This window comes from Danio aesculapii, chromosome 20 (assembly GCF_903798145.1).
Source record: "Danio aesculapii chromosome 20, fDanAes4.1, whole genome shotgun sequence".
NCBI classification, from domain to species: domain Eukaryota; kingdom Metazoa; phylum Chordata; class Actinopteri; order Cypriniformes; family Danionidae; genus Danio; species Danio aesculapii.
In genome coordinates this window covers 13580873-13608649 of record NC_079454.1, presented here as the reverse complement: position 1 = coordinate 13608649, position 27777 = coordinate 13580873, and the positions used below count along the sequence as shown (strand labels likewise).

At 36.1% G+C, this 27777-nt stretch overlaps 1 protein-coding gene across 1 annotated transcript; it reads left to right on the top strand.

The window, feature by feature from the left end:
* Positions 1–131: 131 nt before the first annotated feature.
* On the top strand, positions 132–27501 carry b4galt6 (UDP-Gal:betaGlcNAc beta 1,4- galactosyltransferase, polypeptide 6). Its single transcript, XM_056481096.1, has 9 exons — positions 132–859; positions 6408–6524; positions 10630–10743; positions 12853–12974; positions 13061–13177; positions 15856–16043; positions 19414–19536; positions 22899–23000; positions 23964–27501. Exons 1-9 carry the CDS (start codon positions 745–747, stop codon positions 24109–24111), a joined length of 1146 nt encoding a protein of 381 aa, XP_056337071.1. The 5' UTR covers positions 132–744; the 3' UTR covers positions 24112–27501.
* The last annotated feature ends 276 nt before the right edge of the window (positions 27502–27777 follow it).

Sequence of the window (27777 nt, the reverse complement as noted above, 5' to 3'; positions counted from 1 at the left end):
ATCCCTCGCCCTTATTCACATCTGACACTGTGTGACTTTTATTTTGAAAACTGTCTTCAAGCGTAAACCACGATGATGACGCTTTTTACTGGCAGCCATTTTGTAAGTCACGCCTACCGGAAACAGTGTCTGCACCTGCACCGACAGCAGAACCGATATCGGAGGAATCCCGGTCGAGCTCCGTCACGTTTCTCGGCTCTCCCGCTCCCTTCCCGGTCGCCGCGGCGTCCTCTGCGGCCCTAGCGCCTTTCTTTGCCGCCGTGTCGCAGAAGCGTTCCCTGGAGCGTGGGGGGATTTCACACCGAGAGAGAGGGGGCAGAGGGAGGAAGGGCAGGTCCCTCATCATCATCACTTTCACTCCCTTCATCATTTCCAAACATCATCATCATCAACGCGACGAGGCGTGTCTGCCTACACTAGAAACACACCAGAACACTCAAGCAGCCTCAGCACCGGACAAAATGCATTGTGCTGACCGCCCGCCGAGCCCGGACGGCGTTTGATGTAGCACGTTTTATTATTTATTTATTTTTCGATCTGGAAATTTCTTGACTTTGTTGGGAGAGCGAGCGAGCGAGCACTGCGGCCTTGCATCCAGCTGAATGAACGATGCGGACTTTACCAGCAGCCTGATTTAGCACCGCATTTCCCCCCGGATGACCGTTTCAGCACAGCCAACAGCGTCTCTTTTCTGCGATCTGCGTGTTTTTATGGGAGTGACGGATAGCTAGTAGCCGAGACACAATGTGGAAGTGGAGACGGCTGATGCGGTTGTCCAACCGCTCCTTAATGGCCTTTCTCTTTTTCTTCTCCATGTCCACGACCTGCCTCTACTTCATTTATGTGGCTCCCGGAATAGGTAAGTCCGGCTCTGATAACTTAACCGGCCCTTGTGGCTCATTGGGAGCGATGCGATAAAACGTGTTAATCGTGTTTCATTCATCACTGACTCTGATACTGATCGCCACCTCCCCAAACAAACAGGCACTAGCGACGGGTTGTGTTTAAAAACCCAGTGATCCGCCTAAATAAACAGCTATTGTGTTGATGTTTAGAAATGTCCCACGCGCATGTGATGTCCAACAATTGGCGTCTAGTTAGGTGGATAACTAGGGTTTGAGACGTGTGTTGTACGTGCAGATTTCACTTTCAGCTTCTTATAACACCCAGTTAGTGGTTTATTATGTGCTTTTAGCCAGTGACTATATGATCGAAGTTTGAGCTCCATGTGTGTAGTTGCGTCTTGTTGGCTCTACTTATAAACCGCATGGTTGTAGTCGGTTTATATCTCTTTGAGGGGTATTTGCTATCACTTTTCAAAATACTACAAGTTTATAGGTGGTATTTGTAGTAAAACACAGCAAACAAGGCTGCTCGTTAGCATAACAAACAGACCATAGTAGCCACATGTAAAATTTACCATCTGGTGATTTAGTTCTGATAAAGCTGAATTCCTCCCTTGTAATATGTATCATATCTGCAATGTTTCCCTCACAAAGAACATTGTAAGCAGTGTGTTAGACTATGTAGGATATTAACTGTGTTATCCTTGTGGAAAAATTTAGCATGCTTTTTAAACCAGTAATTGTAAAATATATAGGCTATAGATAATAAATTGTGTGTTAGAATATAAAGCAGAAATGAGTTAATGTTTTTGGAAACATTGTGTTATTTACATATACGTTTAGTTTAAATACACATTAAATGTACATTGTGCATAGATTGAGTACAGTATAGTCACACTGTATATCTTTAAATGTAATTCTACAAGTCTTTATCTTATACATGTGACTTAAGCCTTTGCTGAATCTGCATATTAACCATTTATGGTAACAAATGTGTTATCTTTATTGAAATTATTAGGAATAATAATGTTCAGCATAATTTAAAATGCGGTAATCAGTTAATTTAATGCCTATTTAAAGCAAAACATATTTTGAAGTGCAACAAAACACAATGGCAACATGAACACCATCATAGTCTTCACAAGTTAAAAGCACATTTAAAAACACACACATAAACAAAGATGTGATCTTATTGTTTTGAATATTATCAAGTCAATTAAAAAGTTTTTGTCATACAATATGTACAAGAAACCTGATCCTGAAACTCCTCTTTTAAGCCTATAGCATACTTGAATTTTTATGCCTATGTGAGACCCCGTTTACACTTATACGTTTTTTAAGTTTTAAAACTGCGTTTTAGAACTAAATCGACCCACGTCCAATCTGGCGTTTCACCTAGCGTTTCTGAAAAGTTCTCTGTCTACACTACATTGCTGAAACCTCACATCACGTGACTGTACACACACATATGTGCACATCTGAGCTCCAGGCAGTTAGCGGGTGCTTTGAGCACACCTCCCCAGGTAAGAGCAGTGCACGTCGGACAGTTCATCAAGGATCTTCTGCTGGATTTCATCTCACTATAATTGTTAAACGTGATATTTAATTAATCTTGCTCCTATCTAATGGTCTTTTGAGTCTATTACTTGTTCTTAGGTAACATGTTTTGGCTGAGCACAAAGATAGATTAATATACTAATTTATGTAACCATGTACACTGATTCTGCATGTTTGACTGATTGCTTGCCTTTATTTCCTATATTGTAATCCTTTTCTACATTACACTTTTATAATGGTCATTATTGATTATTAAAACTGATATTCAGCAAAGGAAGCAGGGTACGTGTGATTGATATTTTTCGAAGAAAATGAAAGGAGGCATTAGTTTTATAGGCTCTGTTTTGTTATAAATATGCATACAGTGAAGATGACAGTCATATAAATTTGTAGCTATATGATGCCGCAATATTATCGTGTCTGTTAAGTTGTTAATATTAAAACGAAATAGGCAGTTCCTTATGTCATTGTTTTATTGTTATTTATTATTATAGTGAAACAACGTAGCCAGGGTGATGTGAATGAGGTTATAAAGTACACTGTTCCCTTTGAAGATTTACCTGATGTGTCCTTGGGAGTTTGTTTTCCATATCAAACTTGCGAAGTCTGAACTTAAGGAAAGGATGCAAGACTGCACTTAATATTGATGAAAAAGCCCCATGTCAGATAGGTGAATGTTTGCAGCCATGCCTCAGATGTCAGATGTTTTCAGATGTCTCTGTTTTCCCCATCCACACTGTAACGGAGCAGCAGCGTTTGAAACCCAAAACGGCCGCTTCAATGTTTCCAAAATGCTCTATTTTCAGTGCTGTTGTCCTTGTTGATGTGATATAAAAATATATTATTGCAGTTCTGCTTTAAAAAAGCACAAAGACAAACTTAGTCTTAACATTTAATTGCTGAAGAAAGATGAACATGTTTCTTTTATGCGTATTGTGTGCACGCTATCAAAGGTAGCACATTCAACTGTCAGTAAAAAAGAAACTGAGCTGTAGTCTTAAATGTCCTTTTATTTATAGTTGTGGGCCACAAACCTTAACTTAACTTGTTTTTAGTTTGTCTTGATTTTATTGAATGCTTTCACATATGCTAAGTTGCTCTTAAACTGTGAAATTTAACTTTCTAAATGCTGTTATGTTGTAGCCTAAAGATGGGATTTCATTACCTTAGCAGTCACAGCGATGTGTTGATTTGTAGACATGCTAGACTTTTAGTCTGCTGTCCCTATTTCAGGGTCTAATCTAAAATATTCTCTAAAAATCCAGGCAACCTTCCAACAAAATTCCACAACATTAGAAACACACACACACCCAAATCCTGTTTAATGGCTGTCGCTGTGTTTTTAGAATCAGTGTCCAAGAAAGGTAATGTTTTTTTCCACACCGTTGTTTGACCGGCATTCACTGGACTGTGTCTAATTTATGAAGAGCTCTGGGCGCTTGGGAAGAACCAATGTGTGTTTTTTGTCCCTAGGCTTGGAGTAAATTTTTTTTTTCTACCTTTTAATGGGTGCTATATTCTCGCTAAAAGATGTGTATCAGCAGTGTGAATTTACTGACTGTGGTGCAGTTTCCACAAACATAGCTATTAACTTTAGAATGAGTAGGTTACTGTCTATACACACTAGGGTTGCCATCGTCCATCGCTGGTAGACATCAGCCCCCTCACCTCCACTTCTAGAGCGTGAGCAGGTACTTTGAGCACAAAACCACAGAGAGCAGTGCACGTCGGGCAGTTTATCAAGGATGTACCGCTGGATCGTGTCTCAACATAGTTGTTAAACGTGATATTTAATTAATCTTGTTTCTATATAACAAATCTTATATCTTTTGAATCTATCAGGTAATGTGTCACAGCGTCAGTACACTGCTTTAATTTTTTGATTTCACGTTTGTACTTAGTAATTTTAGCGAAAACCTCAGATACTATTGGTTGGTTCCTGTTGGTTGTGCATCTTTTTTGCCAACCAAATTTGTCGGCATTATAATGACACCGATCACTTTGCCTATTCATGCCCACGAAAAAAGTGATTAGCCAGGTGGTAATTTGTGTGTAACTTATCTTTAATTATTTATGATGTGGTTATGGGTAAAAAAAGACCATGTGGGTCAGGTAGTTGAAATGGTAGATTCATATATTCATAATAATTAATTCACTGCCGCCTATGATGACGATGCAATCACATTAGACATAGTGCAATGCCGAACTGGTCAACGTTGCCCAACTCTTATATACACACACACACACACACACACACACACACACACACACACACACACACACACGTCATGTCCTGATATACTTACAACCAAGATAATGTAAGTTTAGTATTATAAAAAAAACACAGTTTGATATCCTGAGTAGTGCTAAAATGTTGTGGCCAGGGCACACAAAGCTAATGTTGGGCAGTGTTGTTACACAGGTAAGCATTTGTAGGGCTAGTTTGTTTGGTGTGTTCCACACATCACCTCTCACCAGGCTAACGTTGAAATGACTTTACCCAATACAGCATGTAGAATCGACTGTTGGGTGAAAGAGAGCGATTTGATTGGCCAAGCAAATGATTCAAGAGGGAACATAAAGAACTATTATTTTGTTGACTTCCAAGTCAAAGAAGGCAGAGCCCATGACCACAGCTAATGGTAGTTTGAATACATTTACTGGCTACAGCCAACTTTTCTGTGATGTTGGCCTTGGCAAGGTGTTAGAAGGCCAACTTTGTTTTGAGACTCATGTTTTTTAATCTGAAAAAAACTATTGCGATTGACTATATTTTTTGACTACATTGATTTTTAGTTTAATCAGGCCTTTTCAAGTTTTAGTGATGCAACCTGCTGAAGATATTTATTTAAATATTTGTACAGGGTACCTGGATACTGTTGAATCGCAGGAAATAAGGAACCAGATACTGCCACAAAAGACCTCAAATTGTGCAGTACACTCTATGGATCTGAAAGCAGTAATACATTTGTATGTTAATAAATTGAATACAGATTTTTTATAAATTGACAGCCTGATTGCTATAGCCATTTTTGAATTGACCATTCTAAGGTGCCAAAAGATTGGAATATTAAGAGAAGATCCATCAATTTGTTCTTTGTAAGAATCCTTTATCCTTGAAGGATATTAAATTAGAGTGTTCTGTATTGAGTCCCATTGAAGTAAATCCATCCTACTTAATATTATTGAGTTAACATTTTAAGAAAAGTTACTTTTAATTTGCAATTTTATCATGATATTATGATTTGTTTTATTTTATGACATGAAAATTTCTACAGAATCTGTCACGCTGTTTAAAAAAACAAGCTGTTACGGAGTAGAACATTTACAGTTTTTGTCTCAAGTTAATCTTTAAAATATACAAACAAATGTCAAGTGAATAAATTTATTTGATCAAATTGTACCTATGAGAACAACATGATTGTATGTCTTATTTTTTAATGACAAAAAAAACCTTCATTTGCAATAGTTAAAAAGATCATTTGCTTATTTATATGGTCTACATAGATGTTATGGGTGTAGACTTGGCAGCTTATATAGTTTTTTCCCATTGGAGGATGTGAAACCTGGTATAGCTTTCCTACAGATACACAGCTGAAACTCATCGGTAGACATTCTGCTGAACTCGGTTCATTTCTCTTCATATCTGGACTTACGAATGCTGACGCAACCTTACAATAGTAGTTAAATTAAAATTACATTACACTGACAGGAACTGAGGCGAAACCACAGTAAGCCATTGATGCTTACAATGATAGCTTGTAGTTTTAAAATAATCGCCATTTTTTTTATAATTGTGTCTTGTTGAGAGGATGTAATTCAAGACAAAAGCTTTCAGTTTTGCTGCCCTGCTAGTTATTTTTGCAATGAGGATGTTTGCAAATTTGTGATTACGCATTTGTTTTGTTCAGGAGTTCTGTTCTGAGATCACTGTGCTGTTCACCTTAATTGTTTCCTCTTTACATCATTTGGGAAATTCATTCTCTTTTTCTTTCTCTGTTTCAGTCAACACATATTTCTTCATGGTACAGGCTCAGGGTATCATGTTGCGAGACAATGTGCGGACCATTGGTCACATGATCAGACTATACACCAATAAGAACAGTACACTCAACGGCACAGGTAAGAGTGAATGTCACTTCATTAAAATCAGTTCATATTGATGATTATCATGATGAATGTCAAATCTCAAAATTTTTTTCTAAAGGCATATGTTGCGTGTTTATATTTGGCAAAACCAGACACCTGAATATATTGTGTAAATACAAATATGCTGTAGCTCAATAACAGTTACCTTATTTATATTTGATTGCCCTTGTAAAACATTTAGTATATTGGTAACACTTTATTTTGATGGTCCATTTGAGTATTAGTAGACTGTCTGCTTAATATATGGTGATACTGCTCCTTCAACAGGCATTTAACTGACTATAATGGCCCGTTTTACTGAGTGGTACGGTACAGTTCGGTTTGATACACTTTTATGGTGATTTTTCACTGTCAAAAGGCGTACCGTACTGTACCATACCAGTTTTTCAGCACCCTTTTGAAAGGGTACCAAACACGAGAAAGGGTACCAAAAGGCAGAGCTAGACGCACAGCTGAACGCTATTGGTTTGCAGAGAAACATCATTCACTTGCGCAACAAGCCAGAATGAAAACAAAAGAGTCGCCATGTTTAAAATACAGCCGACAGATTACACCGTAATAATATATACATATAATAATGAGCCATGGTTGACCCGGGCTCAAACAAACCTTGTCGTCGTTTTGATGAACAGCCACGATGGCAAAAAAAGAGCAGATTTTACCCTGTGCCCCTTAGTTTTTTAGGAGCCAGTCTGAAGCGCGAGCGGTTTCGCTTTCTTGCTTGTGCTCGCCACGCGTCTATATTTGAAATAACAAACTACTTGAGCTGATGATAATAATGTGCGCTTGATTATTGACATGCTTTTGAAACTCGATCCTGTCAGAAACTGACAAACGCGAGAAAACAAAGAAGAAGCCAGAAAAAAAGGAGCACATTATTTTTTCAGCAAACTCAAACAAACTGCCGTGTTCAACTACTATCATCAACTTTTGGACTATTAAGAACTCTGAATGATGGAATTACTCTCTAACAGAGGCTACAGATTACAGACACAGATGAGAGGTTTACAATCGTGTAATTAATGCACTTTGACAGATCGTAAATGTTAAAGTAGATTTTCATTCTGTGCACGCTGAAACAACTATGTATTCAATGCACTTCGAAACATCTCTTCTACCATGTTCTAACGTAATCTTTTAAATGTATAAATAACCAAATTAACATACAAACAATATATCTTTGAACACAAAACTCATAACATCACTCAGTTTAAAGAAGAAGAAAAACATTTGCTTATCCGATCACCCGTTGATAATACTGGGCCCAGAAAACTGTTTCAAACTAAATACGATCACAGCAGTGATCAAACATTTAAACAAAAAAAGGAAAAACACAAAACATATAGGCAACTGGAGTGTCAAAGAAAAAATAAAAATACCTTGTCACTCAAATCAAACCCGAATACATGATACGATCAACACGCATCATAAAATAAACAAAACCTCCTTAAAAAAAACACTCCCATTCATGTATGTTTCTGCTTCTACGTCTGCGTCGAACACTTTTCTCATACACTTGCACTTTCGATACCATGCCTAACTCCAAGGAACACCACCACTCCCTCAGAATAAGAACAACCAGCATGAAAACTTACAGTTTCACAGCCACTGGGCTTAATACAAGCAACTGCGCTCTCTGCAAACACACAGCAGCATGACCTCGTGACCCGGAATCACCTGCATGCTCTGACTGTGTGACAATGAATAAGAAACCAAACCACCATTCAGGGCGCTTTAAATAACTTCAGGTGACCATTTTGATCCAATCACAGTTCGCCCATATAATAATAGAAATTAAAATCTAATTATGGTCTGCGCTAATCGCCTAGTGGTAAATTGCACCAACATATAGCACCAAGGTGTGCTCACTTTGACCTGAGTTCGATTCCCAGCTTGAGGTCCTGTGCCGATCCCTCCCCTTTCTTTGCTTCCAATGCTTTCCTGTCTGTCCTGTCACAATAAAAGGTCAATTATATTAAAAAATTAAATGTAATGATGGCCGTCACAGTTGCGTTTTGTTTTTGAACTCAAATAAGGCCTAAATGTATTCTGTGTGTAGTTTTTCTGTAATTGATAACATATCGGAGATATATCGGAGATATAAGGGTCTGTATGTGTTCATAATTGATGCATTTATTTATTTATTTTATATAATTGCAGATGTTACAGTAGGCTATTTCGCACTACCATTGATCTGCAGCTATAATAATGTCATGTTCATAGAAAGGTTAGTTATGAATGTTTTTACACAAGAATTTATGTGTATAAAGCATCTGTTTCGCGAGAAGAGCTTCTTGTGATTATGTGAATGACCCATAGCTTTAATTTGACATTTTTACCATTGGTACCATTTTGGCAGTGGAAACGCAAAGGTGAAAGGTGACCCGTACCCTGTGGTGGAAAGAGTGCTGAAAAATCATACTTAATTAAAAGTACCATTGCTTGCCCAAAATGTAGTGCAGGTAGAGTAAAAGTATCTGTTGTAAAAGTAGACCTTTCTAAAGTACTTGAGTAGTGAGTATTACGCTGTGAAACGCTGATACGTTTACATATAATTTGTGGATGTGTGTAAACATAGCATTCTGTAGTGCATTTAGTGATTGCCCAGCAGGCACACAACATCATGAGATGTTAATATTAGGTTAGATTTAGGTTGTGATGTCAGGTGACCAAAATTCAATGTCTAAGGAGAACGTTATTTTGTCAAATGATGTACAGTGTCAAATTTGGTTGATTTTTAAGTTGTGTTAGAAAGTGACTTATATCCAACATCTTAAACCAACGTCATATTGACGTCAAATACTGACATTTATTCCTCAGGTGTGGCAACCCATCATCTGATAGACGTCATAGTGGTAACGTCCACACAACATCAAGCTGTAACATCATTAGACGTCGATATTTGGTTGATTTTTAGGTTGGATGTTAAACAATGACATCGGCCTGATGTTGGGTTCTGGCGTCAGCCTTATTTTGCAACATCCCCACGACGTTGGGATACAACGTCAATCTGGCTTTATGTTGACATCCTGTGCCTGCTGGGTGTTTAAGTCCATTTTGGTCATCATACAGTAAACGTCTGTCATCTTCTCATCAGTGACATGCATCTAAACAGTCTCTGGGTCTGCATGTAAAGATTTTGGACATCTTTTTGGACACTTTTAAGGCTTCCAAACAGTTTTCTGCAATTATAAATCACCATGTCTTGAGTTAGTCCATTATGATGCCTTTTACCTTTTTATGTGCGATTTGATTGGACAGGAATCACAGGACTGAGTTTTCTAATCCCCATAGACGAGAAAAAATAAAGAAGTGTCTGCAGGTTGAAGGAAAGTAGTGGAGTAAAAGTACAGATACTGCACTAAAAATGTACTCAAGGGAAAGTATAAGTACACATTTATAAAACTACTTAGTAAATTACAATTCCTGAGAAAAACTACTCAATTACAGTAATTTGAGTATTTGTAATTTGTTGTACCGTACCGTACTGTACCACTCCATGGAAACGGGCCGAATGTACACTTCATTGATCATGAGCATGCGTGGACAATTTTGTGAAGTTTTGTGTTTTGAGCACTTTATCTATGTACAAAACTGCTATGTATACTGGATTTATGACAAAAATGACACCCTCTGGGCTGTCTGCGAGTCAGATCGAAGCTGAGCAAGGGAAGTAAACCTTTGGCTCATTAGATTCTGTTCCTCTACACAGTCAATTTCACCTTATTTCCTCACTTAATGAATGTCCCTGGTCTCGCTGTGAACTATTCATTACTTTTTCCAAAGAAGAAACATTGGTTGAATATTTAATCATAATGCAGAAATTCAGTCTTCCTCTGAAGCATAGTTTCTCTAGCATCATATATAATGCAGGCTGCTAAATGATCTTAAACAAAAGCCAAAGAGCTGTTTAGACACACCCACTCAGTCTCGCTCTGTTCCATTTATCGTCCAATTAATTCCCAATGGATAAAATCAAATCTTCCCTTGAAGTACTTTTTTCAGTCATAAGTAATACTGTGGAACTGAAAAAGGAGCAGCAATGGCCATTGACTTTAATGTGCATTTGTTTTAACAGATTATCCAGATGGAAATAACTCTAGCGAGTATATCGCTCAGCCAACCACATACCTCCCAGAGAACTTCACATACGCTCAGAACCTGCCCTGTCCGGAACGGTTACCTTCTATGAGTAAGTGCTTTAAGCTAATGAAATGTGTTTGCCTAGGTCAGGGGTGCCCAATCCTGTTCCTGGAGATCTACCTTTCTACAGAGCTCAGCTGCAACTTTGATCAAGAGCACCTGTCTTTAATTACCAAGTGCTCCTTCAGATCCTACTTTGTTGGTTTAGTTGTATTTGGTCAGGGTTGGAGCTGAACTCTGCAGGAAGTTAGATCTTCAGGAACAGCGTTGAGCACTCCTGGTCTTGGTTATTTGAATAGTTTGGTGTTAGCTTGTTGGTAAGCTAATGATGTGCTGTTCAAGTAAGTATACAAATAAGCTTGACTAAAGGAAACAAAGATTGAGTAAACAATTTTGGCCACACATCAATTTTTAATTTCAGCTACTTATAAGATTGCATATATTGGTATTTATAAACCCTCGGGGGTCTGCAAACGCATATACACGGTTTGTCGTCTTCTGATAATGGCGAAAGAACTTAAATTACACTTCAGTTTTGATCATACAGATAAGAGCAATGCATCAATCGAATCTGTTAGGTGTGTACACTTTTTTGTGTACACTCACAATAACAACAAAAATATATGCTTTTGCAAAATAAGGAAAATAAACAGTATAGGCATTTAGTAAATGTTTTTAGAAACATGTCAGTACAATGCACTGAAACTCCATGACAACAAATCACAAAGACATGAGACATATATCTATAGAAAGCTTAAAGTTCCTACTTTTAAATGCAGTGAGTGCATGTTGAGGGCTAATTGTTGGAATAGACATGGCAAGAGAGTGCATTGCTGTCCACTGTGTCTGCATTCAGACCTGGAGATTGACGAGGAGAGAACTCCTCCTCATTTGTAGTTTTTATATAAACACGATTATCTTTATAATGATAGAATAAATTGTGGCTATGTGTATATGAAATTACGAATAACAAATGTAGCAGGACATTAAATTACTCACTGTTTATTCCTTTGCATTATAAATTTGTAAACTATAAAATCATGAGTCTCCTCACGGTTTGTCTCATTTTGTGAGCCAACTGACAGTTCGCTCCTCTTTTTCCCCTGCACTGTCATCTACGCCCACTCCACCCTCTTCTCACAGCGCTGCTCCATGCCCATCTTGGAGCATTTTTTGAAAAATTTCGGAGGTAGACTTGAACTGAAAAGGGGGGGGGTTTCATGAGCCTTTAACACAAATGATGACGATAGCTCCCTGAGCTTGTGCACACCCACAAACAAACACGGCTCAATGGCTAGAAAGGTTGATTCATTTTCATTTCTAGGAATTATGGAAGTTATATATATTTGGAAGTTGGAATATATATTTATATAATATATATTTATATAATTGACCCATTTGACCTCACGGGACCACTGTAATCTGATGCTGCTTTATTCAGAACGCGATTTATGTAATAAGTGTTATTTATTTTATACATTTTTTATTTTACTGTAGTTGAACCAGTCAAAGTTCGAAGCCAGTCAAAGCTTTTATTACAACTGTAATAATTACAACTTTTATTGCAAACATGTTTTATACTTTTTTAAATATATATTTATGCATGCTGTACAAGTGCACATATATTGCTTAACCCGTAGGGTTTACATTGTCATAATACAGCAAGCATTTAGTTTGGGCTACCTTTTGCAGCTGGACATTGCTTTTCAATGCCCTTGATGGGTGTACATTAGCCAGTGGGGGAGTGTCTTTTGTCTCTCCAGGTGTGAATTATTCATGACCATTGTCACTCTCATGCATACAGCTGAGCTGACCTTAAATAGACTTTACAAAATGTAAATCATTGTAATGTTTTCTTTGAAAGAGAGAAGAGAATTGTGAAATAAATAATCTAGCCTACAAGACTAGTTACTTAAAAGTCTTATTCAGGCCCATTCAGTGTGGTTTTTCGGACCTTATTTCAGCTACATTTTTTTTTCTCCAAATCTATTTTTTCCACGTCTTTTTACTAATACTTAAACTTAACAACAATTATCTAGCGGATTGTGAAATGCATAAAGTTTCATGGCTGGTAACTGTTCTTAAGTCATTAAAAAAGTGTTCATTTTAAATCCTGGTCTTCTTTTTTCCTAGTTCTTACTTTTGTGTTATCTTGCAGAGGGTCAGATGGAAGTCAACATGACAGAGGTCCCTATGGAGGAGATTGAACTGAGGCTCAAACATATGGACATTCAATTTGGAGGCCACTGGAAGCCCAAAGACTGCAAACCACGCTGGAAGGCGAGTCACTGTTGTGATTTCATTGTTCAGAACAGGTCAATCAGGACATCAGTGTGACACTTTTTTTCCCTCTTCATTCCCTTTAGGTGGCCATATTAATCCCCTTTAGGAATCGCCATGAGCATCTTCCCATTCTTTTTCAGCACCTTACTCCAATGCTCCAACGCCAACGCTTGCAGTTTGCCTTTTATGTCATTGAACAGGTGTGCAAAGCAATGTTTATTAACTTGATATACAGTCAAATCCAAAATTATTCAGACAACAAATATATTTATTTATATATTTTTAAAAAGATAGTGTTGTGTACATTATAGATCCTTAATTCAAGCGAGGATAGCAAAATCAAGTAAAATGACATTAGCTATCTTTCCATCAATCTGTTTTCATACGCATTTTGGAATATTGCTTAATAATATGCTTATTGGAGATTCCAAGATGCACATAATTTTTGAAAATTCTCCACTCTTGAAAAGTCTCCACTTTCCTTCCTAATCTGCAATTGCCTCTCTGGCTATACCACTAACTGTGCCCTCTCTCTCTCTTTCTCAAAAAAAAAAAAAAAAAAAAAAAAATTTTCTACTAATGTTTTGCCTCTTAGACTTTTACACACCTGAAACTTGTCTATAGCGCTTGTTCACTGCTGCTCTTATAGTTGTGTAAATTGCTTCCTTGTCCTCATTTGTAAGTCGCTTTGGATAAAAGCGTCTGCTAAATGACTAAATGTAAAATGTAAAAAAAATGTAAAATGTAAAATGCGCATAAACTTATGCACACAACTTCATTAATGGACAAACCAGAAGACTGACCACATAATAATAAAAAAAAAAAAAAAAAAAAAATATATATATATATATATATATATATATATATATATATATATATATATATATATATATATATATATATATATATATATATATATATATATATATATATATATATAATTTTTTTTTTTTTTTTTTTTTTTTTTTTTTTTTTTGGGTAATTCTAAAATCCCTCAGCCAAAGTCTGTCATCAAAATGGACTGGTATTATTACCTTAGAGTGCTCTCGCATCTCCAAAAATCATCTTGTGTTCATTGCATTTCTTCTGAGGCGCAGGTAATTTATTCTATATATAAAAAGACCCACAATGGCGTCCATGGATTTTGCTCTGTCTGACTGCTTGGATGGAAACTGTGCTTTATTCGCAAATGTTTTATGCAATATTTCAGTTTTGCGCATAAGTCTATTTCACCTCTTTTGGATGGAAAGATTTTAACTATTTAGGCTAAGGATGAAACGACAAAGTGTTGATAGTTGCAAGTTTTGATAAACTAGCAGTTGTCTGAATTATTTTGGTTGATTGTAATACACTATTCATATTTCCAAATGTTTTCATTATCTAGATTAATGTGTTTTGACAGTTCTTGTCATATTTTATTACCATTTTCTAAAACCATAGAGAATAAACTGATAATGTGAGCAATGTAGTCTAAATCCTCTAATGTGAGAAAAGTGTCTATATAAAATGTCGTTTGACGACTATAGCATTTTTTTTAGGGGTGTCAAAATTAATTGTTTCTTTGGTGCACCGCAATACAGACAAGGACAATTCGGTTTCGGTTCAGTAATAGATCATAACCGGTTATTACATATAGACGTCATTTATCTCATATGTGCTATGTCGTGGTAGAATACTATGGTGAGGGAGGCGAGCATGAGTAATCAAAACGAGTGTTCGAAACTCTGAACTCTTGCTGGACAGTCATACACTGACACTGAGGTTACAGTAAAAGCCCCTATTTATGGAGAAAATAAAAGTAAACTCCAATTCTCTCTCTCACTTTGGCCCCTTTAATCTGTTAGCGTAGTTTCCTCTCCTCTCAGCTGTTATAACAATACTTGTGGATCCAGACATGAACATGTCTGCAGAGTGGGTTTTCTCCACCGTGTCTATGATGGATCAGCTTTGATCGCCACGTCTGTTTAACATCAGTGTCACTCATCGGTGAACATCAACAGTACATTAAAAGTAATATTTACGTTTGTTTATTTGCTATAAATGCTCATGTTCTGTGCATGTACTTTTTTTTTTTTTGTTTTTTTTTTGATGCATTCAAAAAGAGCAGGTAAAATTAAAGGTACTTGACTGCTTGTATTGAAGGACAAGATTGTATTACAAATACATATAAAATGTATTTAAAAATTATGCATTTTAATACAAGAATTGTGTTTCTAAGTAAAATCAAAGACCATAGAATACACAAGATGTGTCACTCGTATACTTTTGAATGGGTAAAAGTGTAACAGTCAATATGACGAATGAAGCCCCACCTTCTAGTACATGAGCCAATCAGTGATCACTATATGGCGAATAAAGCCTGCCTTCTATTACATGAGCCAATCAGCGATCGCTATAGAATGACAATTCGCCAGGGGAAGGGCTTGGACTAGACGTGTTTCTGCAGATTTTGTGTGATACGAACATTTAGGAATGCAACTAAGGAGACAGTTGTTGTTTAATTTTATTGGTTATTCATAATATGTAATGTAATCGTAATCTTGGCAAGTAGTTTTGGAGAATTTGATGTTTCCCCATTCAAACAGAATGCCTGAGCATACTGCCAGAGAGGCATTTCAAAGATGGCCGCTGAGTGAAATGACTTGCCTTAAAGGGACTTTGGTAAAATATTAAATTGTGCATGGAAAGCATTGTTAATGCACTAAGATATCGAATTGAACTGAATCGATGGCATGATAATCGTAACCGGACCGTGAGACCAGTGTAGGTTCACACCCCTAGTATTTTTTTTCAAGTTTATAATACCAATAATGTAAAATAAAACAGCATTTATTGTTAGTTTGGGTCTGTTTTCAGTCATGTGTTTGTGTGCTTTCAGACGGGTACTCAGCCATTTAACCGTGCCATGCTGTTTAACGTGGGCTTTAAAGAGGCCATGAAAGACCTGGACTGGGACTGTGTGGTGTTTCACGACGTCGATCACATTCCAGAAAACGACCGTAATTACTACGGCTGTGGTCAGATGCCTCGACACTTTGCCGCCAAGCTGGACAAATACATGTACATGTAAGTTAGCCATCTGAAAGCATTTCCAGAGGTTTATTTTTGTTATTTTCTTCTTTTATCTCTCCTACTTTTGGTGTTTTTTCTATTTGTTTGACTTTTATTTTCTTTATTGCCCACTTACTCCAGGTTTTTAAGGCAGCTAAGATGAGTTCAGTTTTGATTTCAAAGTGCGTGTTTTTAACTCTTCTAGACTTGTGTTTAAAGAGTTTTAGTGTTGTAGACCACGCGTTGTCAAGTTTAAGTATGTGTAATTGTATTAACTGTTGTGATGTTATCCAGTGCCTGTAGACCCTTGGAAATCCTTAGGGATAAATCCAGTGTTTGTTCAGTCGGATGGTTAGAGTGTTTTGTGAGGGTTTATTGTTTTTATTAAGGTTCCAAATGACATTTTACACCAAAATAAAAAAGAAGAATCTGTTTTCATGAAATTAAAGATTAAAACATTTCAAAATTAAGAAAAATAAATAAAAACTTTTAAAATGTCAAGAATATTCATAGCTTAAAGAATTTAATTAATTCTGACATTGTGTTGTTGCAAAGTTTTACATTTGTCTTTGGAAAACAAATTATGATCATAGTTATAAAATTGGAAATTTCTCAGTTGAAAGACCAGAATGTATGGAGCCAGATCAGTCTCAAAAATAATACATTTGCAAAAAAAGCTCTTACATGCACAGCACAATTCACATATACAAAATACAATTCGAAAATTCAAAACACTGTTCATAAATACACAAATCCAATATGTAAATTCAAACACAATTTGTGAATTCACTGGTTTTTACATAGCATTATATAGTTCAAAATGACAATTTTATATTATATATTTTTTATTTTATATTTAATATTTTTTATATCAATCTATTAATCAATTTATTTTAGTATTTTATTTTAAGAGATTTCCTCCACTCATTCTCATTAGTGTAACACAAAATTTTTTCAAAATTATTTTTAAATTCTCTTTTTAATTTTAATTATGCTTAAAATACACAATCTATTATGCCAAATACAATAAAAAACCTTTGATATTACTTTAATATTAAGTAAACAAAAAAACAAATATTGTGTACATTTATGAATTCTGTTTTGAATTTACAAATTGTTTTGAATTTAGTATTTAGTCTTTTGTTTTGTAAATGTATTATTTTTGAGACTGATCTGGCTCCATAGAACACAGATGCTTTAATAAAGCGTTCCAATTCAAATGATTCATTTGATTTAAGCTGTAGTTTAACTTTGCAGTAAACTAACCGGTAACATTATTTGGTATAAAATAATGTGTGAAGATATAGTTTCTCAGTTTGAACCACAGCATACTTTGATGTGTTACTTGCTTGGTCATGAAAGAAGAACTTTTAAACCACTTTTGCATGCAAAACTATTGGCTTAGTTCAGATAAACATAGTTAAAGAAAATCTGTATATAAAATAAGAGCTTATAAAATTTACAGACGATTTGGACACTTAAATATTTAGGGTGTATTTGCATTGATTTTAATGTGCGCTTCTTAATGGATGTCATTAAACCTGTTTAGCTAATAACTTTTTATGTAAAGGCTTTCATGCCATGGTTGAGAGTCTGTTTTTTTTCTTTTTCGTTTCTCATTCATCCAGACCATAATGTTTGTTCAAATCCTTTTAGAGGTGGAGTGTCCGTGAGATCTTAAAGTATTAAAAAGCCTTAAATGCTATTTTGCAAGGTATTAAATTTTAGATAATTTTTGATTATGCAATGTATGGTTGTATGCTAAAGTTTTCCTAAATTAAATCTGCAAATATCAGGATGCTGTGTAAAAATGTGTATGAAATCAATGAAGTCCTACTAGATTTGACATCAAGCTGCTTTGTTTACTACAGTAACTAAGGCATCACTATTATTTCTGCAGTTCTATAGGCGCCAACCTGCTGAATTAGCTAGATTTAATGGATTTTTATTCAATATGTGAATAATGTTTTGGTTTTGGATTAACTTCTTACATTAATATTTATTAAATATACTGTAAGTTAAAATCTCGTCAGTTGAAACTTAAAGTGGTTTTAAGGTCTTAAAATGTATGGAAGAGTCTGAAAAAAGGTCTTAAAAGGTATTGAATTTCCCTCTTTGATTCCTTTATCTACTCTGAGAGAGAAATTGTCTGTGTAATTTCGCCAGTGTTAAGCACCAGAAAATCCCTGTAGTAGCTGTGTTTGAGTGCCTATTTTTCAAAGACATCCTCGTGTTTGGTCAAATGCAGGGCTGCAATTGCTGCTTGCATAAGTTCAGTAAACTGCTGTGAAATTGCACAAATGTAACGTAGAACTGAAATGCTGTTGGAACTTAAGGTTTGATACTGACGAAAAACTATATCTCAATGTTCTGGGGAGTTATTTGTTGTTGTTGTGATGATTAGCAATATTTTGCAGAGTGTGTTTTTGTGCTTTCGTTGTGGCTAATGGATATATAAATAGAAAAGTTGTGTGTTTTAAGTGATTCATTGAATCATTCGTTTAAATGATTGATTCAGAATAGCTAAATTATAAACAAAGCACATGAGTAGGTAATTATTCATTAGATTACAATTTGGTAAAAAGAATAAGGAAAAGCACAGTGTAAATGCAAAATTTTTACTTAAACATTGTTTGGAAAAGAATATTGTGAAATTCAAATAATATTAGCTATCCTATTTACTCATTGCTTTTATTGCTTGTACAATAATATTCATGAAATTGCCACTCTTGTGTGAAACTACCACCAATATAAAATACTATGAATTTCATTTCTTGAATTCAAGTAGTATTTTTAACTTCATTCTAACAGACTTCATCTTGGAGGGTTTTTGTTTGTGGTTTTGCAAAGTTAGTGACACATTCAATGATATCAGCTTGCAAATATTATATTATTAGTGACAATAAATATTGCGAAATTTATTTATTTATTTTTCCATTGTCTGTGTTTTGCAGATCATGTGATTTGCATAATGATGCGTTAACACTGCCATAATTGCTTCTCAAAAGTGTTTTGGGATGGTTTGAGAATTTACCCTTATTTTGCATGTGACTCTATGGTGCAGCTTTTCTATGCTTTGGTTTAAAAGAACAATTGTTCCTGTGGGTGTATCTTGGTTGGAACTAAAACTGTTTTGTGGACAGACTGCAAAGGAATAAATGTGTGCTGAATCTCCTCTTTACTTTGTAAAGTAGCATGACAGTCTGTACTATTAAAAGGCTTGTTTTTTGTTGCCTATTGCTTTCAAGAGATCCCTGATGGTAAGGTTTCTGTTTCTTCTTGTGTTCTCTGTCCTCCTTTTGTTTGAATTTATTTAGAAGGTTTTTCAAGAGTTTGTTGTGGTTCTTCAGTTTAGTGACTGTCAAATGTTTGTGTGTGTTTGCAGCCTTCCCTACAATGAGTTTTTTGGTGGAGTGAGTGGACTTACTGTTGAACAGTTCCTCAAGATTAATGGCTTTCCCAATGCATTCTGGGGCTGGGGAGGAGAGGATGATGACCTCTGGAACAGGTTGGTTCTATTTGATTTCTAAGTATGTGTGTAAATATAGGACCATCAAAATGGTTAGTTTATAAACAGGGATTGATATTAAGTTTTTATTTTTAACAAGTTGAATTATATTCTACTTCCATACTTTATAGTACGTTGAAAACAGTATGCGAGTTGAGTAGTATGTTAGAATTCATAGATTTTAAAAAACAGTATTTGAGAAGTACCCGGATGACTTAATACTTCCGGTGCTACGCTATCCCATGATGGTATGTGAGAGAATTCATGAATGGGAGTGAAATGACGCAACTGACGTAGGTAAGTCATGTGATAATGACAAATGGTGGATGTAGTACAACCGAGTTCCATTCATACTACTCAAATACATACAATATAGAACGTATTTTTGTAGTGGTTGTGTAGTAAATTCAAATTCATATGTAGTACCTACTGAAGTAGTAGGCGATGTTGGACGCAGCCACTGTCGTAGTGATTGGACGCAGCCACTGTGATTCAACTGATTCATACAGACAGCAGATTCATTTAAGCACGTCTATAAATGGGTAATTGAATCATTGACTCGACTGATTTATTTATTGACAATATAGTTTTTAAAATCATTTAACTACTTGTTTAAACATTTATAAAGTGTAACTATTAAATTTGTGATCATACTGGATCTAATTGCCTCTGTGTTAACATGGCATCAAGCATTGCCGAACTGATTTGTGTGTCCATTGGGTCTGTTGCTCAAAGCAGAAGTTGAAAATCTTTCAACTTTTCAACCACCAAATTGGGTGTCAGCCAATCAGATCTCTATATACTAGAGGAGTCTAGTCTTCACATGCAACACCAAAGAATAGCAGTTCATCAAATTGGAAGAAAAGCTTATTATCGCGGATAGTAATCACCAAGTGCTTTATGAATAATCTTTAAACATACCAGGACTTGTATTGGAGTGCCCAAGCCTGGAAGAAGGTGGCATTTGCGGCTTGGTGAATATATTTGATGTTTAGTGTTATGTGATTGGCTGTTGTCACACTGACGACCTGTTATCTAAATCAGTGGTTCCACACCTTTTTTTTGCCTGAGACCCCCTTTTTCCCTGGAAAATATTGTAAGGCCACCCTCCACATTTAATGTTATAATTGCTCAAATAAGTTTGCAGTAATTATGACAAAAAACTGTCAGTTGAATTGTCACGTGACTCACGGAGCGCTCGCGGCCCGGGGTTCATTGGTGCGAGCATGTCATGCCGCTGGTATGACTATAACCGCATCACCGCCTTACCACCATAATGAGATGTCAACCGCGGTGATGTGGTTATTACCCATTTTAGTTTATTATTTATTTTTGCTTGTGAATCTTTCAGGATTGTATAGAAAAACAGAATAAACTAAATAGAAGGAATAAAAGGCCTGCCCTAAGTATTTTACACTTAAATTACAAATTTAGATTACAAAACGAAAACACTGAATCCTTTTTAATAACCAGCATAGGCTGTTTTTATTTTAAGCTTATTTTAATAAAGCAGGCCTACTAACTCAAATTAATCGCTCCACAAAAAATAAGCATTTTTAACGCACTGCTGTAATTTCTATATCCCAATCCCTTTATCAACATTTTTCATACAAGTCATTAATTTAAAGATTATGACTTGAGAATATGATTTTACCTCAGCGCTGCACTTTTCTCCTTCGCCCTCGCGCTCAGTTCAGGTGACGGAGTGTTTTGGAGTAGTTAAACTCTCCTCAGTTTAATTTACAGTGTCAAACTGGCACAGGAATATCAGTATATTAATATAGGCTTTGCTAAAAGGCTGGTCAAATGTAGGTCTTTTTTTTACAGAAGCTATAAACAGACACGCATGCTGCGACCACGGTGATGAGTCAACAATCGCATATATTTTGACTTATTTAAAGTAGGCTACAGGCTATTGCATATAATAATTGTGTGTAAATACATTTATGAAAAATATCTAGCTAATATATCACAGGAGTTTGTGTAGCAGCAATTACAGTGGAGCATTAATTAAATCCTTTTTTCCCGTGGAGCGAAACAAACACTGCACAGTTGTGTAGCGGACGGGGACGTACAAAAATATACAATTCATATATTTTCGTCTGAAGAAAAATATTCTTTGAACGAATTTTGTTTTGTACAATTTGTATCTTAGTTTTTGTCGGTCAGTTATTTACCAAATAAACAAGAATAACTAATAAACTTTGAGGTGAAGCGATGTGCCTCAGGGTCTGCTATATGCCGCGGCCAAAACACAAACTGGTCTGGTAAATACAATTGTAATATAAATAAAATAAAAGTGAAATATTCAGTTTTGAATATTGAATCTTTGTTAACTGTATGATCAAAATTAAAAGAGCAGCCTATACTTTCACTCTTTATGACAAACATCCATTGATCGCTTTAGTTTAATCAAAGCGTTTGAACTTTTTGATATTTTAGGCAAAGTGGTCTGCATAACCAATCATTGAACTTATCCACCTGCGACCCACCCATAATTAAACATCATGTAGGTGAGCTGGCTTTTTGATTACCTGAACCGTGTATTAACGACTGCACCAGCATAACCGAGATCTGATCCTTTTTTTTCTGCTGGAGATACTGTTCTCCTAAAAAACTAATAGCCGGCCGCTGGTTGCCCACTGATACCAAGCAGGGCTGTGCCCGGTCAGTACCTGGATGGGAGACCACATGGCAAAGCTAGGTTGCTGCCAGAAGTGGTGTTAGTAAGGCCAGCAGGGGGCGCTCAACCTGCGGTCTGTGTGGGTCCCAACGTCCCAGTATAGTGAAGGGGACACTATACTGTTAGTGAGCACCGTCTTTCAGATGAGACGTTAAACCGAGGTCCTGACTCAAGGTTGTTAAAAATCTCAGGATGTCCTTCAAAAAGAGTAGGGGCTTAACCCCGGTATCCTGGCCAAAACTGCTCACTGTCCTCGGTCTATCATGGCCCCCAACTATGCCCATATCATAATTTGCCACATCACTCTGTTTCCTCTCCACCAATCAGCTGGTGTGTGGTGTGCGGTCTGGTGAAATATCGCTGCCGTTGCGCATCCATGTGGATGCTGCACACTGGTGGTGGATAAAGAGATTCCACCCAATATGTAAAGTGCTTTGAGTGTCAAGAAAAGTGCTGTATATTTTTAAGGAATTATTATTATTATTATTATTATTATTATTATTATTATTATTATTATTATTATTATTATTTAAATAAAAAATCTTACGCACACCTTGGGAACAGTATAGCAGAAAATATGGGTGATTTCAAAACCTTGACTTTTCCAAACTGCGGTATACATATATAATGGTTATCGTCCCATACCTATTTGTAACAGTGTGTTTTTGTTGTTTTTCAGGGTTCATTATGCAGGCTTCAATGTTACCAGGCCAGAAGGTGATATTGGCAAATACAAATCTATCCCCCATCACCACAGAGGAGAAGTGCAGTTCTTGGGAAGGTCGGTGCAATTTAATTTAATTCTAATGTCATCACAAAATTAAACTGCATATTGCAATGTGTATATGTATTTGTAAATTGTAATTGTATATTTTTCTTAAAAGCTACAGACCCAGATATGCATTATTAAAATAATTCTTGCATACTAAATGATAAAGATTTCTTTCCCAATGTATGTTAGTATCTAGAAAGCAGATTTTAGTACAAAAACAAAAAGCATCTAGTATTGAGGTGGTTCATCATGGGTAAAAAAATGCTGTTTTTTATTATTATTTTTTAACTGTAAATGAATCAATTTAAGTCAAATCAATTTATTAATAACTCATTAATAACCCTTAAATGACACCTGAGATGTTGCATTCATACCACTATGTATTGTGTAAATATTATGAAACAAATTAAACAATTAATATGATTTTTGAGCTGTTATGTGCAAATATCATTGATTTAATACAAATTAAATTAGTTGGAATAATACTCGTTTTTTTCCCCCTCTTTACCTATAAGTTTCTGGCATCACAACAGTTATAGTGGACGGGAAAGCCTGACCTTACACCCTCCCCTTCCTTCTCTCCTTAAAAACAGTAACTGCTTGCTTGGCACATTGTTAGGTTAACTGCACTGAGGAAGTGCCTTTTTGTTCAAACAAACATTTTGTGAAGGAGCCTTTTACTGATCCACTTTCTTCTTCAACACCCCCCTTTGTTTATCTAGGAAGCTAGGACTTCAAGCACTACTATGATATGAATGTAGAAAACAGCCTTGTTGAATCTTTACCTCTGACCTGCTTACATTTGACCCGACCTTAAAACTAGTATTCATCTTTTGCTGTTTAACCTAGAGTGGATTGACCCGTGTGTGGCAAAAACATATTTGCAGTCATACGTCCGCAGAGATCTTTACATTTTCCAGCAGATTATCCCAAGGACATGCTAACTCATGTTCATCTCGCCCTCCCCCTCAGGTACAAGTTGCTGAGGTACTCCAAAGAGCGACAGCATCTGGACGGCTTGAATAATCTGCAATACTCTCCGGAAATCTATCTGAGCAACCTGTATAAGAACATCACAGTCAACCTCAATCCTGAGCTCGCCCTCATTGCAGAGTACTGACAGGCTCAGCGTGACCAATCCTCCCCCAGTTCCCCCCCTCGAGTCAGAAAATGTGATGTATCGATGCCAAACGCCCTTAAAAACAGGAGCAACGAGGGCAAAGGCCTGTCTAATGCACAGTTAATTGCGTGACGTGAGTGTGTGCGTGCGGATCTACGATTACTGGATCATATCTGTGAAAGTGTATTAGCGTGACTGCGTCCGTTCAATTGCATGTTTCTCTATGTCCATGCTGGCTTTAGCGAATCCGATCACAACACATTTAAAAAAAAAAGTGGGGAGTGCCAGCGTCAACGAATCAGATGTTTACTGCAAAGCCTTAATTGAATTTTATAGGCTATCAAACGCTAGATTCAGTCATCTGTGCTTACATTGTAGAAAGCTTGGTTTTACATTGCAACAGCACTATATACTTGACGCCAATAGACATTTTTTGTCATGTTCTGTTAATATCAAATTTTTTTTTTTTTATACATATCTACCATTTTTTTTTAAAGAGAAATTGTTTAAAAGATGTTATTGCAGTTTAAATGGATGTATTTTAAAACTGTCCTTCACCTTTTTTTGTAATATTATGGAATACATCTCACCTTGGTGGTGTGTAATGTTTTTTTTTTTTTTTTTTTTTTTTTCAACAGTCCCATGGCTATACAGAATGCTGACACGTTGCATGAATTACCCAGACTACCCTGTAAATAACTGGCCTTTTAAACAATGCTTTAGCTTTGTCCCCTAAAAGACGCCTGTGGTTCCAATGGAAACACTCTTCTTTTTGGCAGCTATTTGTTGTTTTTGTTAATTTTAAGTGATTTTTAAAAAAATATCTTCAATGGTGTGGGACACATGACAGACTTATAAATAAAAAACTAAAAAAAACTTAAAAAAACAACAGCAATGACCGTAGAATGCAGGAAAACAAATCAAATCCAACATCAGATACCATCACCTACTGCATGCCTTAATTTATTTTTTGTTACATGATTATTTTGTGTCTTAAACTTTTAGTCCTATTGAATGTCTTTTTTTTCGTCTTTGCTTTTGTTAATAGCGTGATCATTCTCACATCTTGCTTTTTGAAGTGCACTCCTCAGTAGATGTGACTGAAGCGATAGCGAGGTGTTTACGAGACAGGTCGTTCGCAGGAAGACCTGATATTTAATCGGGTTTGTAGCTGCTAAAGCCAAAACGCCCTTCACTGGGTTTGGCGTGTATTTCAACCTGTGTTTTTTTTGTTTGTTTGTTTGTTTGTTTGTTTGTGTGCGTAGCTCTCTGTGTGAAGATTGTGCTCCGGTAGGGCCAAAATGAGAGGGCGACGGCATCGCTGCCCTTGAATGGCATTCAGAGCACACTTGGGCCATGACAACTTTATGCTGTTAAAGTTTCGAGCATTACAAGCTGTTGGAAAACTTTTTTGAAAGACTATTGGTTGGTTCATGTTTGCCTTTTTTGTATATATTTTTAATTTTTGAAGTTGTACTATGTTGCTTTATTTTGTGTATTTTTTTTTCTTTTTAAGTTATCATATGTATGTCCTAAATCTGCTGTTTCATATCCTCTTATCCTGTCTGTCTGTGTGCGTTCACATATGTTTGTGTCCACTTGAAGAATTACACATTGAGGGAGAGATTTTAGCAGCGGCATTAACCGGACTTCTAGTTCTTGAAGTTAAGACACTCACAGCTCACAAAACGTTTTTTTTTTTTTGTTGTTGGTTCTTTCCATCTGCATATTTCCGTTTCACATTTTCTGAGTGGACGCTTCGCATAACCCTAGTACAGTCTTACTACCTTTGTGGTGACCCTGACGTGATCTCCAGTACTCAGTCTGCTGTTTACAGTGTCTTTTTAAACAATCAGACTTAAAATGGAGTCTAATCAGACCTGTTTACTGTGGTTACGGGTTACAAATACCATTTGACCAACTGAAGAATTAAAAATTCTTGTCATTTCATAAACCGCATATTATATATATATATATGTATATATATGTATATGTAAATGGAGGTTACTGATGCCAAAGTCTGCTTTTTCGCTCTCCTACTGTTTTTAAAAGTGACTTGTTTTTTTCGGTATGGGTGAGTCTGTGTATGTCATGACCACATGTTGCATACATATGCAGTTTAGTATAAGAGGATTGCTCTAGGCTAGAGAATGACATGGAAAACTCGCCATGCTTTTCCACTGCACATGGTCAACCATTTACATAAACAAAATTTAGGCAAAGCTGGAGCAAATGTGAGTTGGCTTACACCCTGTGTTTGTGTTGAAGTGGCTAGTGAGAAATGACAACTTTATTAGATGTTTAAAGTAGAAATAGAGGCATTTTAGAAGGAGTATAAGCTTTTGAAGAGGGGAAGTAAGGCATACAAGGTTTGCAGAGTGTTCAAATAAACATGCATCATTCCACCTGTCACAGTGCACTGTTTTCTTATTCAGGCGTGAGGCCGCACTTTAGTTTGGTAATGGATTAATGGTGGAGTCTTGTGCTCATTATTATCAGACAGGACTGTTAGGGATTGTGCTAATCATTAGCTTTTGCACTGCTGCAAATTGCTTGGTTACAGAGTTTGAGACTGAAAATGACACCTTGTTCTTAAAGTGTGGTGGGATGCAATATTGAATGTTTAGTTGATTTTTATTTAGTTAGTTAATTTTTTGGGGGTGACATGCCATTTTCATGATATAACTTCTTTTTTTATGGAGAAATATACTTGTGAGACTGCTCCGGTGTGTTTGGTTCTGGCATTTAGCTTTTTGCGGAAGCTTTCATTTTCAGTGCTGTCATTTGTCTTCTAATTTGGATTCATATCATCTCATTTTCCAGCCCTTTCATAGCTGCTCCATTCTGTCTGAAAATATCCAGAAAATAAAACAAACAATAGATAGTTTTAAAAAATGATTTATTCACCATTACTGTACTGTAATGTGTTGAGTGTTACATTTTTGCAGTATTCATATTTGTGCCTTGAGTTTTAAAAATATATATTTATTTTTTTTCCACTTTCACTTTATTTGTTGAGATGTGCAGTGGGGTGCGTGTGGATGGTGTATAAAAATAAAACTGGGTGCACATTTACATCAATTTCTTTTCTTTCTTTTTTTTTGTTGTTTTGATCTGGAGCTCTGTCTCCTAAATCTGTCTGCTGGTCATTGAATGGGACTAAAAAACATGGGGTTTCTCTTGCTGTTCTCTTGATGTTTCTTCAACGTTGAGGGTCCACTTTAACTGTAACACCAGTGTGAGAAGCAGAATGTCTTGAGATGCCAGCTGTTTTGACTGACATGTACAATCCTGGCTCCAGATTTCTCTTTTGTTTTCGTTGTTGTACCAGTCTGTTCACTGCGTTTCGCTCTGTAATGATCATTAAAAGACTTTATAGTTGAAAACTTATTAAGAGTCTGATCTCTTTACTTGATTATACTCAAGCACCAAAATTAATACCTGGGAGGCACCAAATGCAAGTTGTAAAACTGGATTTATGGAATAAATATGATTCACTTTTAGTACAAGCCACATTAAAGACACTTGTGGTTACAAGTCGACAAGCCGACAGTTTAAATGTTGTTTTGTTACCACAAAAACACACCAAGGGATTTACCCTGGTATTAACAAGCATTTTCAGTAATCCATTGATAAGTGGTCAGCCGAGCTTTACTGTTTCCACCT

Bases quoted from the DNA above. Each gene is read 5' to 3' on its own strand.
- b4galt6 (XM_056481096.1), top strand. From the start codon at position 745: ATGTGGAAGTGGAGACGGCTGATGCGGTTGTCCAACCGCTCCTTAATG. The intron at 6,525-10,629 runs GTAAGAGTGAAT...TTGTTTTAACAG, and splicing joins CAGTACACTCAACGGCACAG to ATTATCCAGATGGAAATAAC. The intron at 13,178-15,855 runs GTGTGCAAAGCA...GTGTGCTTTCAG, and splicing joins CCTTTTATGTCATTGAACAG to ACGGGTACTCAGCCATTTAA.